The 20372-nt window shown below is 34.3% G+C and overlaps 1 protein-coding gene across 4 annotated transcripts in view; it reads right to left on the bottom strand.

The window, feature by feature from the left end:
• Window positions 1–2137: 2137 nt before the first annotated feature.
• LOC140145997 (uncharacterized) overlaps window positions 2138–20372 on the bottom strand; it is a 55171-nt gene continuing 36936 nt past the window's right edge. For all 4 annotated transcript variants that reach the window (XM_072167744.1, XM_072167750.1, XM_072167757.1 and 1 more), the window contains 7 exons: window positions 8180–8259; window positions 7479–7801; window positions 5714–5798; window positions 5036–5077; window positions 3849–3914; window positions 3536–3598; window positions 2138–3078 (listed from right to left, as the gene is read on the bottom strand). In XM_072167744.1, coding sequence (XP_072023845.1) covers window positions 2913–3078; window positions 3536–3598; window positions 3849–3914; window positions 5036–5077; window positions 5714–5798; window positions 7479–7779 — 723 coding nt within the window. In that variant the 5' untranslated portion in view covers window positions 7780–7801; window positions 8180–8259 and the 3' untranslated portion in view covers window positions 2138–2912. The remainder of the gene's footprint in view (window positions 3079–3535; window positions 3599–3848; window positions 3915–5035; window positions 5078–5713; window positions 5799–7478; window positions 7802–8179; window positions 8260–20372) is intronic.

The raw sequence follows: 20372 nt of genomic DNA, 5'->3' as shown, positions 1-20372 counted from the left end.
CTAGGTTTCTGACTTTCTGGTGCTATAAACTTTTTTGAGGTTATGTATCACAAAGTACCCCTTTAAATGTAGTCTCTGAATGTCTTTTATAAACACATCTCAGCAGTATTATGAACTACAATCCCGGTCATAAGTTGTTTGAACACTTGTGTAAAAGTAGGATTGTTTTAACCCGTATTTTGGTTATACTTAACATACTGAAATTTAGCTTTGTAAAGTCTGAATCGTTTCCTGCTACTACAACCCTCCCCCTTCACCACCAATCAATGTTGGATGTCTCTAGGGATGCATGACCAAAAAAAGAAAAAAAAACACAAAACAAAAAAACAACTACCAACATTGATCGGGGAATGGGGGCGATAATTGAAGTACTCATGTTAAAGTGTTCTAACAATAATGACCAAGATTGTAACTGCCGACTGTACATCTAATAGGTTTGTTTGATTGGCTACTTTGGTTATCAAAATTGAAACATCAAAAGTACACATCATCATTCCTATAGCGGATTAGAGAAGATGTACTAGGTGGTCTGGCAGCATGTGACCATGATGGAGGTCTATTATCCCAATATACTACAGTTTCACCTGAATATTTGACACCTGTAAAGGGGTAAAATAAATGGTATCTGGAGTCAAGTTATGATTAAACCAAGGTCCAAGGAGTATTCGGCACAATTGAGCGAAGATCAATTGGAGCGGCAGCTGCTCAAATTGACCTCAAGACAGTGATGTCACAGCTGAACATCAGTTGAAGAAAAATGGTTCTGCCACATGGGTAGTCTACATTTGGAGTTTTGCAAAATTAAGTATTTTAAATATAAAGACTCAGTTTAAAAACATAAGTCTTTATAGCAATACGCTTAATTTTACGAAGCCCCAAATGTAGCCTACCTGTGGCAACATCATTTTTCTAGTCAAATTGTGAGGTTAGCCCTGTGTAATTACACAGGTTATGCATTGTGCTGTCCACATATTTTTGTATTGAGCTAGTATTGGAGTTTTCAGAGCCTGGTTAAGGTGGGTGGTTGCTTTTATCACATCACGTTTTATATATTACATAAGCACATCACCCAAACATTCTTATTCAAAGTTATGAATTCAATCGCTTTGGCACTTGGATATTGGAAGCAAAAATGTGTATCACAGTAGTTCATAAATAGAATATGCCCTTGGAATGGTGGTTTGGTACACCACTCTGCTATTACTACTTATGCTTTTTTTGGTTTTTTTCATTCCCTAAAAACAAACCTATCTCAAGCCTAAAACAGGGAGGTTAATAAGGAAATAAAAAGCTTTCATCTGTTGCCTAAATCTCAATGATGGGCGTAAAACGGAGAGGTGTGTCTGTCAATTGGGTGCCTCAATTACAGCCATATCAACATTAACAATATACAGCCTAATGAAATAGGAAGTTACAAAGGTGCATCAAGTAGAAATGTGAATATATGCAAATGTAATGTTGATAAGATACAGCATGATCATGGTTAATTTAACATAGGTAGAAAAAAGATAAAAATATGGACAAACTTTGAAAACAAAGATTCCAGCCAGATTTGTTCCAGTTAATCTCACTATCATGTTTACTTTGATACTGTCATACACACACATTTGGTTGGAAACCAACAAAACTAACATACTACATCTCAGAACTGTCATTCCAAATCTTTGTTTTTTGTCCTATACTATGATCAGTTCTTAATAGAAGGGACTCCTAACATTGTGGATTCAATATAGAATGGTGACAGTTGGGATCAGCACCTACGTAAACTGAGCTTTATGTGTTGTGTGACTGACAAAAGCTTTTGTGAATTCATAGAGGAGTAAGGTGGGACTTTAGTGCAGTAACAAAAACCGAATAATTCTCTCCTATTACGAGCTGATCATAGTATCATTACTTTCTCTGTTTATGATATGAAAGACATGCTTTTGAGCAAATAAAGTGAATATTATCATACAACCAAGGTAAATAGTCCTGGGGAGGGGGTACTCAGTACAAATGATGATATAGGGATGTGCTGCAAACATGGGTAGCATTTTTGGCCTTTTGATATATCAATAACCCTATTTTCTAGGCCAATTTTGGTATATGGATGTGTCCTTTTTAAAAATTATTTTTTTGAAAAATTTGGGAGAAAATTGTGACTTTGGTATATTGATGGGTCCAAATTTCTCGAAATTTTTTTATCTTGATCCGTCCACTTTCATGACTTTCAAATTCTCAGCACACACCTCTACCCATATGAAACTCTCCCCCCTCCCAGGTAAATAGTATGTTGTTTGGAGGATAAACACCTGTTGGTAACATGTTGGTAACTATGATTTTGAGCTTTACCAATAAACTGCTGGAGGTAAACTGGGAATTTCAATTGAATGAACACAATGTGACATAGCGTGACGATTTTTTGCATACACTGCACGATGTATGCCACTGTGTGCGACTGTGAATCTAACCACGCCAACGCACTTGTCATTGGTTAGTATTGAATCCACGGTTATGTGTTCATGTTGTAGTTTTGTTGTTGTCATGTACAGCTGTTGAAAGCTGTGTTCATTCAATTGGAATGCCCAGTAAAATTTGGCCTCCATGCACGACATACCAATATGGCAGAATAGCATTTAATCCCTCTATGATACTGGTGCCATTACAAAAACAAAACCATGCCAAGTCCATGCATTTGAATAGTTTCAATTCATTTATCACCTTGATTGAATGGAGTAATTTTGGATATGTCTATTTATCACATTTATAATAAGTACATGATAAGCGGTAGTAGAGATAGCATTCCCGTTCACATGCCTGAATGGTCTAGAAGCTTTGATGATGTTCCTCTACAGATGGTAGCAAGCAATGATGTATACTGATGGTCTCAAAATGCACAAAATGCTATCAATTTCCCCTCTGGGTCACCATGGTTACAGATGAGTTGTTTCACCTCCTTCTTCATTCAAATTTGGATCATCAGATAATAAGGTTTTCTCATGATTCTCATCACCCTCATCACCATGGTGCTTCTTACCTCCATTTTGGGTTGATTTGTTGTTATCAGTTCCATCTACAGCTGCAGAAACACTGCTTACTCTGCAAATTCAAAATGTACAAATATGATGTTCTTTTTTACAACTTAAAACATGCGTAAGTATTATTGGGACAAGTCAATTTTTAAACGGTTTCAAGTTCACAAGTGGTAGAGTTCATTTTTTGACCGCCAAAATCTCTAAAATCAAGAAATTATATGGCGGTAATAAAATTATGACATTCTGAAGCACCAACTGTATTACACATAAGAAAAGGCAGTTGACACTCAACTAGTCCATTCCCTTGGTAGAGTGCTGGACTCAAACATCCCAAATTCCAAGCCCACATTCTAATCTGGAATTACATTATTTTGCCCTCCATGAGTAATACACAAACATAACAAGACTCCAGACTATTTATTATCTCTGGTTGGATTAGCATTTTAGAGGCCACTGGTTCCCCAATTTTAGTTTATTTGGATTTTGCTCTTGAGTTAATTTTGCTTTTACCCAATACTCACTTTTCAAGTTTGTGATCATAAACTTGTTCACCAAGTACCTCCTCCTTCTCACTGCTGTACAAGCTAAAATAGAAACATATATAACAGTCAATGTGTGGACTACTAAATTCAAAATATAAAAAGCAGATTTAACCAACCCAACAAATATTTAATGCATCAAAACACCTGTTTTTTAACATATATCTGAATCTCATTTAGAGCAGGACATTTCAGGTGATGTACTACAGTAAAAACAAAAATCTCTATTGCTTATATTCTCTAATTACAACTCTGCATTAATGCATTTATGGCATTTGAAAAGGGACAAACTTACCAGGGGCATGCTAGCCCTAATTGCATCTTGCCGCTGAAAGAAAACCTAGACGTATTGTCTTCACCCCTGAAAAAGCAAGCAAGAATAATATTTGTTTAAAGATGGTGATAAAAACTATATATTTGTAACACAGTGGCTAAAATGAATGCCAATTGTGCTATTCCAGTTATAATACATTCACCCCCCTATGGAAAACATGGCATTAATCTTCCATACAGGGGGTGTAAATTTCAAATGGAGTCCCCACCCATTCAGGTAACCCATTTGAAATTCCCACTCCCTGTGTGGAAGATTAAGGCCGTATCTTCCACAGGGCATGTATAGATTTCAACTGGAATAGCCCATTGTGCATACAGGCAAACCATCATAAGAGAAACAAAGAGGTTCCTCAAATAAAACCATCCATATACTCTTAGATATCAAGAACCAATCACAGCAAACTTGAGAGCGTATGAATTGTGAATAATTGCATGGGCGCACACTCTACATACATGTACTATTCGCTGTAGAAGTAGTTACATAACAGGATTACATACATAGCAATGGGTTTACACTATCTTTGAATGTATTGCCTTGTACTATAAACAGGATGCACTAATCACCTGTGTAGGTGTGCTAATAATAGATTGACTATGATACCACTCTTTTCAGAGACACTAATCTTAATAGAAAATTCAGGTCTTTATCACTGTACGGTGTCGTCTAGTGCAGAGCAATACATTCAAAAGTAGTGTAAACCCATTGCTATGGTAATTAATCCTGTTACATCACTATTTCTACAGCAAATATGAAGTGCTTTCAGACATGTTCATTTTTCTTACAGGTTGACCCTAACACCCAACCCTGCTTTTTGCTATCGGAATTTAAAGAAGAAACGAAAAAGTAGAGAAGATGAAGAAAGAAGTCACTTGGCACCCCCGGGATTCAAACCTTAGACTCCCTCCCCCGCATGCCAAGCGTTAAGCGATTCCGTAAGCATATAACACTTAGGGTGATTGCGTCATCGCAGACCCTGGGATTCACGCATGCGCAGTAGTTTTCATCGTGGTATTTTGTGGTATCTATGACTGTTAGGGTTATACATTTGCTTGTATTTCCAACATAGTTTGATACTAGCTTTTATTTTGCATTTAGGGTTACTATAACAATGTAGAAACAAATATGAAATCGTCACATGTTGCACTCACATTATAGGATCTGGCGAAGTACTACCTGATGCAGATTTACCACTGAAACAAAAAACAACAACATTCAAACAATCAAAAGTAATTTATGTGTATAGTATAATGGGATGTAATAAAATAGCCAGCTTTGGCCTAGAAATATAGTAGGTACATTAGGTTGGAGGAGGTTTTTTACACAAACAAATTTTGTGATTTTGGGTGTATATTCCAATATTGCATTATTTTTGGTGCTGAGGCTTGTGTATTTATACCTGTGCATAGCACAATATAAATCACTGCACTTTCTTTTTGCTGTGGTTATCGCAGATTTTTGCTGATGAAATTAAGTATGATGGTATTGCCCCCAAAATCGTTTACATTATAGAATTACCATGGCGGCTGTGTAATTTATATTACTCTGTATTATTAAAAATACAGACTCACATTTCTGACAAAACTAGGCAAATAAGATCATCTATATTCATGAAGATGTAAATAATTTGGCACAAAGGTGTAGCACCAAAATTTATCAAGTTCTGCTATCCTACCAAATTGGAAGTTGTTGCATAAACTTTGGTTCACCACAAGTTTGGTAGTTAATCACGCAATCTCTAAATCAGAACACACTATTTTCCAAGAATTTCATGAAAATGTTAATTACCCATCTTTTGAATAATTGTGTATAACAAGGATGACACTTACTTTGCATATTTCCTTCTCCATATGATATATGCTACTATAATTGCAAGTAGCAATAATACACCACACAGTACACCCACAATCAGCCCTGAAACAAAGCAAAGAGCAAGGATTAATCAAATGTTCAACAATAATTCCAGCACCTGGGAAGGAAAAGAAGGTTGAAGAACAACAAAGAGGAGAATGGAGAAGAGGAAGAGGGGGAAGCAAAAATCAATATATTTACCGTATTTCGTCAAATAAACATTTCCCAGGGGGGGGGGTTATTCAAGGCAAATTTTAGAACGATAATTCCCGTTAAAATCATTCTAAAGGTAAACTTAAAACTCACGCTAAAATGACGAACTATGAACTAGAAACACTGACTTCTGGTTCACTTCCGGGTTTCCAATCCAGATTTTCGCCAATTATTGACGCTATTATTGACCATGTGGGCAACTTGGTAAGCTTACTACACAAGATAACATGGAAATATGGTATTTTTTTAAACATCTTGGTTGAAAAAAGTGGTGGGGGCGTTTATTTGAGGGGGGGGGCGACTATTTGACGAAATACGGTATTACATGTGCTGGGTTCAAGTCTTCTGTAGTGCATAACAACATAACAATAGTTTTTGTAACAGATTTTGTAACTCTTATTGTTAGGTTCCAGGCTGGCCAGACAAGGACCATTAAAGTCTCTATTGTGAAAATAAAGCCCAGAATATATTACAACCCTGCTTTGAAATTCCTTTTGTTAAATTTTGAATGACTGACAACTCTCTATTGTGGACTTGGTTTTCCTAGATAGCATTTTGTGAAAATATCATTTACAAAAAGTGAAACAGACGCATTGGTAGGTTTGCAGTGACACATTGAGTAAAATTACCCTTGATAAAACCAATTTGTTACTCAATCTTTAGCTTTGGCCTCTTTCAATGTGGGCTTGATCACAATGATCTGTTCCATTGCTTCTCCCTCTGGATAGGTATAGTGGGAGTCTTATTCCAGTCAGCATTTGCTTAACCAGCGGTTCATAAACATATGATCTATACATGAGAAATACAGCCTACATCTCGATTGAAAATCATTTGCCCCTCCTCCTTAATCTGATCTTTCAGGTCACAATCAGTTGATTAGTTCCTGTCCATTATTCTTTGACTTGTTCTAGCCATTGATGCAGTTCTCCTGGGTTAGGTTGTCAGTGATGGTAGATTTATTGACCTTGGATGATGATTCCTTTTTATTGGTCCTCTAGAACTTTCTGCCAACTATCTTCTCAACATCTTTTTGATGTTCTTTCATTCTGAATCCAAATGTCCCCCCGGTTCACCCACATATGACTAGTCACATCCTTTCCACTTTATCTCATATTATACAATACTGCAGGAATGTTGATGAATTGTTTATCCTTTGAGTACCAAGCAGTTTCTCCAGGGCTATGCTTCAAAGCAGTCTTGTGTCTTCTGAAGATTTGTTGGAGTTTCTCCAACACGCCCTATCAATCTACATGTCTGAATCAAAATGCAGGCTGTGATCACATTTATGACCAATCACCATCTGGGAATGAGACTACCAGCAAGTCCAGCAGTGGAGCAGATCATATCTTGAGATTAAGCTGCTGTCAAAGGAGGTAAAAGTTAATCATATGCCAACATTTAGGTTAAAAGTGTGAGTAAACTTTGGTTTTGTCAAGCATAAAATTACTCTAATTACAAAAAGCTTTGTTACTTAAAGATGCAAATGACCCAAATACTTGGACCCAGTCACTATAGTTTCTATAATCATACCTATATTAGGTTCATATGGAGCAATTGTAGTTGATTTCCATGGAGTTGTTGCAGTTTTTGTTGTAATCTTGGGTGTTTTTGGTGGAAGATTGCTTGCAGTGACTGTGGTTATAGTTATGCGAGTAATTGGTGTAGTGGTTCCAGCTCGGATAGTAGTTGTTTTCTTTGTAGTTGGCAGTGGTGATGTAGGAACTTCAGGAAATGTGACGTTAAACCCAGGTGGTGGCACTGCAAAACTATCACATGGTGTTATGTCTTCTTGTCTGAGATCAACACACACTGTACGTGGGAACATTTCCATGGTTATGTGTAGTGGTTGTTACCTGTACATGTTGAGAAAGAAAGAAACACAGATCAAAAAACGGCATCACTCATTTTCTTCTTTTTCCTCCTGATTTTGCCCAAAACATATTTTTTTACAGAGGGCAATCTAGTAGGGAATGGGCAGAATATCTCTACAAGCCTCCTAACGGTAAGGCCATTTGGGTGACACATCCATGTATACTTCCAACATGAAAATACCAAGGGAGGGGGCATTTCAAATGGGAGGAGGGCAGCTAAGGATATTTTTAAATATCCTTATAAGTGAGCCACAAGGGGACAAGCGATTTTGGCAAACCATATTGGGTACAATAATTATTGCAAAAAGCTCATCAGTTATAAACACAAGAGCAAAAGTATATGACCTGAAACTGACTTACCATGCAATGTAACACGCTATGTGGCAGACTTGAGTTTATGCCATATTTTCAGAACATGTAATCATGTATTCAGCTTGAAACTGGTGAAAAGAAAGAAAACAAATAAAACGAAATACAAAACATTATTATTATCATCAAAAAGAGAAACAAACAAAAAAATAAAGAAATATTATTTCCGAACCTTTAATATGTCCAATGTATACTCCACTTTGTACGAAGCTGTGATAAAAAACCAATTCCCAACTTTGCGCAGCCGCAAAGTGGAGTATACATCGGACTTTAAACAAGCAAAACAGGAAACTATACCATAATGCTATGAAACTAAATGTCTTCACTCAGCTATCAATGGTGCAATTATATGTAACATGTATCAAAGAGTACACCTGGTCTGCAGCCTGCATACCATCAACTTCAATATGTACCGCCATTATTTATACTGAATGTACACCTTCATAAATCACATTTTATGTACACAAAATATACACATTTTATGTCATGTATACATGCAACTATTTCAATGAAATTATTAATTACCATATTTTGAACTTATTGTAAGGGTAAATGTTTGAAAGGCTAAAGGTGTACTTAAAAGTACACTTTAAAATGAGTTACACCCAGAGTTACATGTCCTGGTACTTGGGTATTCCTGGAATTGTATGATCTCAAAAATAACAAGACTACCCGGTACTGGAAGAAAACCAAAATCAGAATCAGAAATATGACAAGAAAAGAATAAAGATTGCAACAAAATCATCATCATAGACTACATATTTTAGAATATTATTGTGAAGCAGTATCAAAATCATAAAAATTTCATATGACCTTGGAGCAGTAACAAAAGTGAAACTAAATGCATCTAAGCTAGGAAAAGATTAAAGGAATACTGATATGAAATGGTAGCAAACTTTTTTATTTTTATATTTATGTGATTGAAATCAATCAATCAATTAATAAATCAATCAATCAATATATCAATCAATATATCAATCAATCAATCAACAAAGAAAACAAACAGCAACAATAAACAACAATTACATTATTCAAACTTGACTAATGTTTTATCCCCATAGGCAAAAGACATTTTTGGTCAAATCTCATTCTCAAAAACACATTTTTCATCACCCCCAGATCAGTGACTTTGTGATCATTAATATTTTTTAATGTGGTAATATGCCCCCGAATATGCCTTCCTATGACAGACTGACAACTTGCACTCAAAATTTTTGTATTCTATTGAGACAGCTAAAGCTGACACACAAAAGGAAGGGTATGGGTCCTATAAAGGAGATCACAGAACTAAATGGTGTCATTTCCATTATATCTTTTTAATGTGGTAATATATGCCTTCCTATGACAGACTGACAACATGCACTCAAAATTTGAGTATTATATTGAGACAACTAAAGCTGACACAAAAGAGGGTCCTATGGGTCCTATAAAAGAGAACACATTCAGGCTAAATATAAATGGTGTTATTTCCGCCCTCAGATGATATACATGATTTTTCTTGGGAGTAGGACAATGCCAAAATCTTTTGTTTATATATATATTGGTCTCAACTCAAGAAACATTAAGACCTATAATTCTTGGCTTCTTGACTCATTTCCTAACAGAGGTATACACTGCAGTATTTCAGTTAAATAAAAACTAAAAAATATAGCTCCTGTCATCTCCCTTGCCTTAATAATGGGTCCAAAACCATTTTCTTGTACAAATGTTAAGAGACATTTTTTTAAAATTACTTCAATTGATGTAGGTAGTGGATATCTTCAAGTTCAAGGTCTAGTTTCTGTCTTGTTGTGACTTGATAATAATATAATGAGCAATAATGGTTTAGCTATCTTTGTCATATTGAAGGGTTCAAAGGTGAAACCTCAGAACATTTGAAATAAGCAACATGTATATTTTTGTTACAACAGACAATAAATATAGAGGATACCTTTAATGAATCGCAAGCCCAAGGTTGATTGTGTAATATATCACAATGAAACATGTTTACAAGAAATAAATAAAAGTGAAAATGAAAATAAGTATCAATAATCTGCACATAATTTCCTGTAAAACTACTCTCATATTACTATTATTAGGTTTTTCCTTATCACAATTAATATACAATTTAACATGTCTCAAATATTCTCTACTTTTGTTTTTTAATCTCAATAATTATATTGCTTTTGTTTTAATTACTAGGTCTATATTCTAAGAATAATATTTCTTCAAATTGAAGCTTAAATGCCGGTGCAGCATTAGCATTGGGCTGGAAACATTCAAAACTATACATTGTACATTGGATTTCCAAAGATGCACCAAAATTAATTTTTACATCTTATTAGAATTTAAGGTTTAAAATGTCTCAAAAACAATTTGGGCAAATAATTTTTTAACTTAATATGTTTCATTAATTTCAAATTTAGGTTTTTGAAAAACTGAATATTAATAATGTTGTTGACTTTATGTTACCTATAAGGGACCAAACCAAAAGATTGATGTCATCCTATTAATTTGATAAACCAAACCAAACAAGATTGACTCTGTCCCTGCTTAACATGTACTTGTGAAGTACAAAGGCCAGAGTAGGGGAGACACATTCGTCCACACCCGAATTTGAGATTTCTTGATATTTATCAACACTAAGATGTATTCTTTCACTTGAAACTGATAAAAATACAACTTCCTAATATTTACTTGTATTTTTGCTTGATTTATTTCACTCTTTTCAACTCTAAAAAGTCACATGGCTCAAGACAGCTTAGTAAATTGGCGGAAATAATGAGTCGGCAATGCGCTGAATGCGAAATCTTGTTATTACCCATGATTCAAGTCAAGCGTGACGCCAAGCGCAACTCTGCGCGATGTCCAACGCAGTCAAGGCGCATTCATTATGTTGTTAACGCCAGCAAATGTGATGTAAACAAAACAAAAATTTGCAGTGAAAAAAAAGCCACTTAGATTTTTTAATTATTTTGGATTTAGGCGCACTAAAACAGACATTATAGATTCATTGGTGCAAAAAGATGCATATTTAGACCATGCACCAGATACAGCTTTTACAATAAATATAGAGGATACCTTTAATGAATCGCAAGCCCAAGGTTGATTGTGTAATATATCACAATGAAACATGTTTACAAGAAATAAATAAAAGTGAAAATGAAAATAAGTATCAATAATCTGCACATAATTTCCTGTAAAACTACTCTCATATTACTATTATTAGGTTTTTCCTTATCACAATTAATATACAATTTAACATGTCTCAAATATTCTCTACTTTTGTTTTTTAATCTCAATAATTATATTGCTTTTGTTTTAATTACTAGGTCTATATTCTAAGAATAATATTTCTTCAAATTGAAGCTAAATGCCGGTGCAGCATTAGCATTGGGCTGGAAACATTCAAAACTATACATTGTACATTGGATTTCCAAAGATGCACCAAAATTAATTTTTACATCTTATTAGAATTTAAGGTTTAAAATGTCTCAAAAACAATTTGGGCAAATAATTTTTTAACTTAATATGTTTCATTAATTTCAAATTTAGGTTTTTGAAAAACTGAATATTAATAATGTTGTTGACTTTATGTTACCTATAAGGGACCAAACCAAAAGATTGATGTCATCCTATTAATTTGATAAACCAAACCAAACAAGATTGACTCTGTCCCTGCTTAACATGTACTTGTGAAGTACAAGGCCAGAGTAAGGGGAGACACATTCGTCCACACCCGAATTTGAGATTTCTTGATATTTATCAACACTAAGATGTATTCTTTCACTTGAAACTGATAAAAATACAACTTCCTAATATTTACTTGTATTTTTGCTTGATTTATTTCACTCTTTTCAACTCTAAAAAGTCACATGGCTCAAGACAGCTTAGTAAATTGGCGGGAAATAATGAGTCGGCAATGCGCGAATGCGAATTATTTTGATTCCGCGCGCGATTCGGGTTGTGTGCCGCGGCGCCACTCTAAGCGTATGTCCAACGCAGTCAAGGCGCATTCATTATGTTGTTAACGCCAGCAAATGTGATGTAAACAAAACAAAAATTTGCAGTGAAAAAGCCACTTAGATTTTTTAATTATTTTGGATTTAGGCGCACTAAAAACAGACATTATAGATTCATTGGTGCAAAAAGATGCATATTTAGACCATGCACCAGATACAGCTTTTACAATAAATATAGAGGATACCTTTAATGAATCGCAAGCCCAAGGTTGATTGTGTAATATATCACAATGAAACATGTTTACAAGAAATAAATAAAAGTGAAAATGAAAATAAGTATCAATAATCTGCACATAATTTCCTGTAAAACTACTCTCATATTACTATTATTAGGTTTTTCCTTATCACAATTAATATACAATTTAACATGTCTCAAATATTCTCTACTTTTGTTTTTTAATCTCAATAATTATATTGCTTTTGTTTTAATTACTAGGTCTATATTCTAAGAATAATATTTCTTCAAATTGAAGCTTAAATGCCGGTGCAGCATTAGCATTGGGCTGGAAACATTCAAAACTATACATTGTACATTGGATTTCCAAAGATGCACCAAAATTAATTTTTACATCTTATTAGAATTTAAGGTTTAAAATGTCTCAAAAACAATTTGGGCAAATAATTTTTTAACTTAATATGTTTCATTAATTTCAAATTTAGGTTTTTGAAAAACTGAATATTAATAATGTTGTTGACTTTATGTTACCTATAAGGGACCAAACCAAAAGATTGATGTCATCCTATTAATTTGATAAACCAAACCAAACAAGATTGACTCTGTCCCTGCTTAACATGTACTTGTGAAGTACAAGGCCAGAGTAGGGGAGACACATTCGTCCACACCCGAATTTGAGATTTCTTGATATTTATCAACACTAAGATGTATTCTTTCACTTGAAACTGATAAAATACAACTTCCTAATATTTACTTGTATTTTTGCTTGATTTATTTCACTCTTTTCAACTCTAAAAAGTCACATGGCTCAAGACAGCTTAGTAAATTGGCGGAAATAATGAGTCGGCAATGCTTGGCGAATGCGAAATCTTGTTATTACCATGATTCGCGTCAGCGTGACGCCGGCGCAACTCTGCGCGCCAGTATGTCCAACGCAGTCAAGGCGCATTCATTATGTTGTTAACGCCAGCAAATGTGATGTAAACAAAACAAAATTTGCAGTGAAAAAAAGCCACTTAGATTTTTTAATTATTTTGGATTTAGGCGCACTAAAACAGACATTATAGATTCATTGGTGCAAAAAGATGCATATTTAGACCATGCACCAGATACAGCTTTTACAAGCGTGAAAGTCTTGCCGTTTTAAAATATGAGGACGTTTTGTGCATAATTTTGACATTTTTTTACTAAAACGTCGATTTCTCAGAGTTCATTTTTAACAATATTGTACGATTTTTGTGACAAGATAACTCGAAAAATATGCAAGCAAAAGGTAAACCTTTTGCACTATCGTTTAGAGCACATCAAAGTCTAGGGAAGGTTTTCTCATTTTTTCAAAATATTTGTTTTGAACAAACTGAAATATACACCATTATGTGCATTTTTTTAGCTTAATAGAGTGACAAAATTGCTTTTTCCGCATTTTTTTTTCATTATTTTGAAAAATAAGACGAATTTCAAAAAAATAAAAAACCTTCCCTAAGTTCATGTCTCTTCTCCATGAAAAACTAACTAATTTTTTTTTACTCCGAACAGATTTTTTTAAAGTTGTCACAAAAAATTGGGGTAAAAGTGCATTTTGTGATTTTTTCAAAAACTCAAGATATTTGAACAAATCTGACGTCACCATGGGATTCCTTGACTCATTTCCTTTCCAAAAATGTATAGTTTTATATACTTTGGACATACAATTCAAAAATAATGATGCTCGAAAAGGTCCGTGTTCTCTCCCATTACTCTGCCCTTAAAATGAAAAGGATTAGTTGAAATATCTTTCTCCTGATATTGTTTGTATGAAAATATTTTTCTGGGATGAAACAAACAATAAATAAATTGGCTCCAAAAGCCAAATCCATCATGATGTACTTCATGTATGTACATCTTTTATAGGAATTGATGATGAAAACCAAATAATTATTTTTTCAACTATTTCACAAATCTATGATTTTACAGATTTAGTTTAGCAAATTTACACAGGCAAATAAAATTATCTTTAAAGTTGTTTAACAGCATACTAATTCAAAGAGTTGATATGAATGAAGAGGTCTTTGACTTCCATCAGCTGACTCTGGCTACGCCCTTCCTCTAAATATCAAATACAGAATGCACACGCCCAATAATATTCCATTTCATCATAAATGTAGCGCTGAGTGAAACCAATTGTGTTATCTTTCTGTCTGCAGATGCAAATGTAAGAAAATTTACAAGTCTTTTAAAAACTAATTCAAAATGTTTATAATTTCATTTAAAATCAGCACAAAAATGCACTTAACAGCGTACAAACATGCCTCAAGTTTGTTTCAGTTGTTCCAGAGATAAATTCGTTGTCATGTAGTGATGATCTTGGTCAATATCTGTGAATCGGCTTCCTAACTGCAATACGTGCAAGGCATTAAATCACCTGTCTTGAATGATTGATAGATGCCCTGTCTAATAATAAGCAGGAATTACATCTTAAAAGCTTAAAAAATAATAACACAGTGGACAGAAAGTATGACTACCCTTAATAGGGCACTCACTCAAAAACATGCTCTAAAAATAATAAATTGGTAAGATTTTCTATGTAATGTGATTTCCCACTCAAATCAACACCAGTTGCAAAATGCACTGAACAACGTATGTTATCTACAGAACCATCACATTTCTCAATAAATAGGTTAAAAAATTATAATTTAGTTACTGCCTGTGCAATAAATATTTTTTTGAGTGCAGCTAACATTGCTGATGGTTGCTCCATTTTTTCACTTTAATAGCCATTAAATTTTGTATCATTGATTTTATTTTTTTTTAAAACAATGGAAGAAATATGGATGTTTGAAACATCAGAAAATTAGTTACTAGTAGCAGTAGGCTTCATTGTCAACACATTTATATTTTGTTGGGAGGTGCACATATTAAATACAGAATACAATGCGTTTCATTTTTATCAGGTGTACATAATTAATATTTTTTGACTTTATGAATTGCTAGATCATCTTTAATTAAAATAATTAAAAGCAAACAGTCATCACTTGCAACAAGGACATTTCCAATATTTTGAAAGCAACTTTTTTTAATCCTTGCGACTTCATCATCCTCATGTTCACTCATGTCTGCTCATGTTCATGTTATGTGAAATTAATGAAAGAAAGCAAAAAAATAATGTAAATAAAAGACGAGTAAAATGCCAGAGTATGTTCTTCTACTGCCTCATTGAATTGGGTGCTTTTTAAAATACGTAAAGCTAATGAAAGTTGATATCTTATGTAGAGTGATGATGTGACTCTTTCATTATTTCATTATTATATATATTGTTGATGTTAGACATAGTTAAAACAAGGCTAGTAGATGAAAACATTTAGAATCATTTCACACTGCTAGGTAGCAATACCAATTGCATCTGTTAAAAGCTACCAATGATCAATTCTGAAATAAAGTTATCTGGGTTAAGGGATCTGGCATGAGCGTTTTGACATGCAATTTGATATGTCTGATGTGCTCTAATGTCCCACAATAAATACTGTCCAAACGTTCACACCCCATCCCTTAATAGGATGAACAAACTTTTAATCTTTCATCAGAACAGGCAGCACACATAAACATTAAAAAAAACCAGTGCATCTTGACAGGATTCAAACCAGCAATCTTTGCACAACAAACATCACACTCTAAACAATTGAGCCACATAATAGGCTTGTTGGAGCTGAGCAGTAGATTCAAATCTAAAAGTATTATGTTTGAACGGATAGTATAAAGTAACATCATAGGCAATCGCCAAATCATGGCTAGGCACCTGATAATATTTAAACAGGGAACTAAGTATATTAATTTCATTCCTACGTGACTTTGTGTGTTTGTTTAAAAAATACGCACATCTGATGTCTCTTGAGTATATTAATTTGTTTCCTACGTGACTTTGTGTACTTGGTAAAATATGAAGTTCTAACGTCTTTTTGTATTTTCAAGGTTATCAAGGTAAATAATTATTTTACTTTTCTACAACTTGAGCAGAGAGAATACATGTATGTTTTTATCAACTATCTTAAATACATGCAGGTCAAATGAAAGAAACTTGTGTGTGTGAGTTCATCATGTATAAACACATATTTTAACACCTTCAACATTTAATAGAGAAGTGATAAATCACAAAATAACAAATAAATGTGATTGCATTGTGAAACTATTTGTACATCCTATCCACAACTCCTTCAATTCCTGGAATTGAAATGCTAATTTCTGTCATTGAAACCTAAGATTAAGATGGATTTAGTGCACAACAATATTTATGTATTGTAAGCTATCAGCTTCAGTACAAAACAACTTCTTTTAAGGTTAGGATCTATGCTATGATTGATGACTTCGAAAAGTTACATAACAATTTTGCAAAGGTTTACAAAATGTACATATAATTTTATTTCACAATAGGCAATTGTGCCCTTAATAATAATGATATGCTATAAGGCTAATGAAATGAAATTAGTTTCCCATCACATTTTTTTCAGTGAAATATGAGGTCATGATTTCATTATTCATTATTTTGGAAAATTTCATTATTGTCAACACTTTCAATTATATGGCTATTACCTATATTGTTGATGAAAGACCATCTCAAAACATTTATTAATGCTTAGATCATCATTATAGACATTTTGCAACAGATTGAGAAAAGAGTTTAATTTTTATTAAAATGAAAAGAAATTTGCAATTTTTGTAATCATTAGAAACATGATGAGGTAATCCTTAAATTTCCATTATTTACCACAGCAGCAGGGGATGTCAGTCATTTTGAGAGTTTCAATTTTGATTATTTCCATCTCAATTTTCAGATAATTGATTTTTTATGAAAATAAGTTTTAGTCAAATTGAAAAGGTGATGCAGGCGGGTGACGGGAAACTAATTATTTCATTATATAGGCCTAAGAGAATATCCATTCCTTAACAAGATGTGTTAGAAATCAGGTGGGCACAAATAAATAACCAGCATAAATAAGATGTACTAGTTTTCTAAATTATAAAACTGTTAAACATTATGTGTCAGTTTTAAAACTTGAGTTCAGGTCTTCAAAAATTGCTAAGGGCCCATAGAATGAATGACCCTTGTAAATATTGGCTTATTTCTAAAAATGGAAACAGGAGTATTAGGGAAATAATTAGACCTAAAAAAGGAAGAAAATACCCACTATCATGTTAAGGCCTAAAGGTTTGATTGCCCTTTCCCGACCAACCCAAAAAATAAAAAATCAGTCACTATTTTTTTCAAAGTGGAAATGTAGCTTAAAACATTTTTATGTACTAGTATTTCTCAGCACTAAATATTGGTGAAATTTAAATTTTAAAAGGTGTAGACCCAATATATTCACCTATAGATGTCAATGAATGTTGTATATTTAAAACAAAATTCTTGAACTGCATGAACCTTATTAGTCATACAGTTCAGGTAAATTGAAGTTGCCTCAGTGTTACTGACAAAGACCAATAACTGTTCGCTGAAAGTCTTGCACAACAGCCTGTGTCTGCAAACGAGCTAGAATTAATAATAATAACTGGAAGTGTTTCACATTGACCAAATGGTCCGTGGCATACCACGGAATACTTTGGGATCCTACAGACCCAAATAAATTTTGAGCTGAAAGCAGTGAAAGGGCAAACAGACTTTTATTTTTGTTTTGACCTAATGTTAAAGAAATATACCACTTATTGATAGCTAGCTGCCTACTATCTCACCTTTTGAAAATAAACCTTTAACAAATTTTGTATGGTACTAATATGCTGCATGAGGAAATACTTGTGGGAGGATGTTTGTGATGGATAAGCATTATGCATCACAAATACTACGCTGAGTACAGACAGTATGTGAATAATCGTGTCACAGCTCATTACAAAGTAAGAATTATTTGAATGTTGTGTCTCAGAGTGCAAACTGCAGTACCGATGTGATAAACTGAAATTTACACCAATAAATGAACACCTGACATCTAAGATGTTCAAAATGTATTTTGCTGGGAGATGCATATTATTCACCAGCGAAGGCTTATATGTAATCCGATTATCACTATGTCAACTGGATCATGCTTTCACTCAGTTCTGCACCATGATCAAAATGATCACAACACAAAGTCTATGACATGTACTATCAATTCCAAAAGGTGCGTGATCCAGTTACCAAGGAGGAGTTATAAATGTAACCACTTCGCTGGCAAATATAGAATACATACAATTCTGAGATTGCGGGGATGAGAAGTCAAAGACATTTTGAGAAAGAGTGAGAGTTAAAGTGAAATATTGAGAGTTAGAGAGATTGTGCGAGACTAAGAAGGGGAGAAAGAGGAAGAGAGACAGAGAGAGAGAGAGAGAGAGAGACGGGGGGGGAGGCAAACAGACTGATAAAGTGGGGACACAAAAGTAGGGACATCTTTCCACTAGGGTATCAAATCTATAATCACAGTCCCACTAAGGATAATTACCAGCATCAATTATGGAACATGGTAAAATATTATATTCATAAGGCGACAAAAAATCCCTGTTCTACAGGTGCATGGACCTTTTTTTCCACTAATGACCTAAAAAATCACCAAAATCTGTAAATATTTGCAATATTTTGAAATACAAAAAAAAGTCATTTTTTCTAAATTTGGGTCATTTATTTGTACAGGAAAAATTTCCCAACATTTCTTAAAATCTGGGTAGGTTGGACCCATAGAACAGTTATTTTCATTACCTATCAGGCCAAAAAAAAATTGTTTAGTTGCCCTCCCGAGACAAAAATTTGGAGGGTCGGTAGGTTGATCCTTTTTTTTTTCATGGACTCTTCCTCGATTTTTCCTCCATTTTGAAAAGGCTAGTATTGTTGCTTGATCATTTTGTGGTAAAAAAATTGTGAGTTTTTGGACTGGATTTAAATGGAAATACTTCTTGTTTTCAATCAAACATGCATTTAATAAAAAAACAAGAGCACCAATGGCGCTGTGGCTCTGTGCTTTTTTGAATGTGAAAGTAATTGCAGTCGAATGTGCAACAGGTGAAATCATATACATTGTATGTGCCAGATCACACGCAATCATACATCTTGCTGGTTGGTAGCTATATCTTATTTGCAGAGCATAATACATCCATCAATAAGTTTCATATCCACATGAGGTTTTAGTAATTTGACCACAGATGACCCCTGAGTGACCTTGGATGACCCCAAAATGACATTCCAAAAATTTGGCTTGAAATGTTGACTGTACCCACCAAGTTTCATGCCCATGCGAGTTTTTAGTAACTTAACCTCAGATGACCCCTGGGTGACCTCGGATAACCCCGAAATGACCTTCCAAAAATTTGACTCTAAATGTTGACTGTACCCACAAAGTTTCATGCCCATACAACAGTTTTTAGTAATTTGACCTCAGCTGACCCCTTGGTGACCTCAGATGACCCCAAAATAACCGTCTGAAAATTTGACTCTAAATGTTAAGTGTACCCACCAAGTTTCATGCCCATACAAGTTTTTAGTAATTTGACCTCAGGTGACCCCTTGGTGACCTTGGATGACCCCGAAATGACCGTCCGATAATTTGACTCTAAATGTTGACTGTACCCACCAAGTTTCATGCCCATACGACAGTTTTAGTAATTTGACCTCAGATGACCCCTTGGTGACCTTGGATGACCTCGAAATTACCTTCCAAACTTTGACTCATAATGTTAAGTGTATCCATCAAGTTTCATGCTCATACGACAGTTTTAGTAATTTGACCTCGGATGACCCCTAAGTGACCTCGGATGACCCCAAAATGACCGTCAGAAAATTTGACTCTAAATGTTAACTGTACCCACCAAGTTTCATGCCCATACGACAGTTTTAGTAATTTGACCTTAGATGACCCCTGGATGACCTCGAGTGACCTTCACCCACTAACCAATACAAACTTGTTCTGTCTGGGGTCAAGATGCACCTGCCCACCAAGTTTGAAGAATGTGCGACCCCTAGTCTCCGAGAAAAAAGGTTTTTGCATATTATGCATAAATTATGCAAATTAGGTAG

The sequence above is a fragment of the Amphiura filiformis genome, chromosome 1 (genome assembly GCF_039555335.1).
Source record: "Amphiura filiformis chromosome 1, Afil_fr2py, whole genome shotgun sequence".
Taxonomy (NCBI): domain Eukaryota; kingdom Metazoa; phylum Echinodermata; class Ophiuroidea; order Amphilepidida; family Amphiuridae; genus Amphiura; species Amphiura filiformis.
This window is presented reverse-complemented; position numbering and strand designations above follow the sequence as displayed.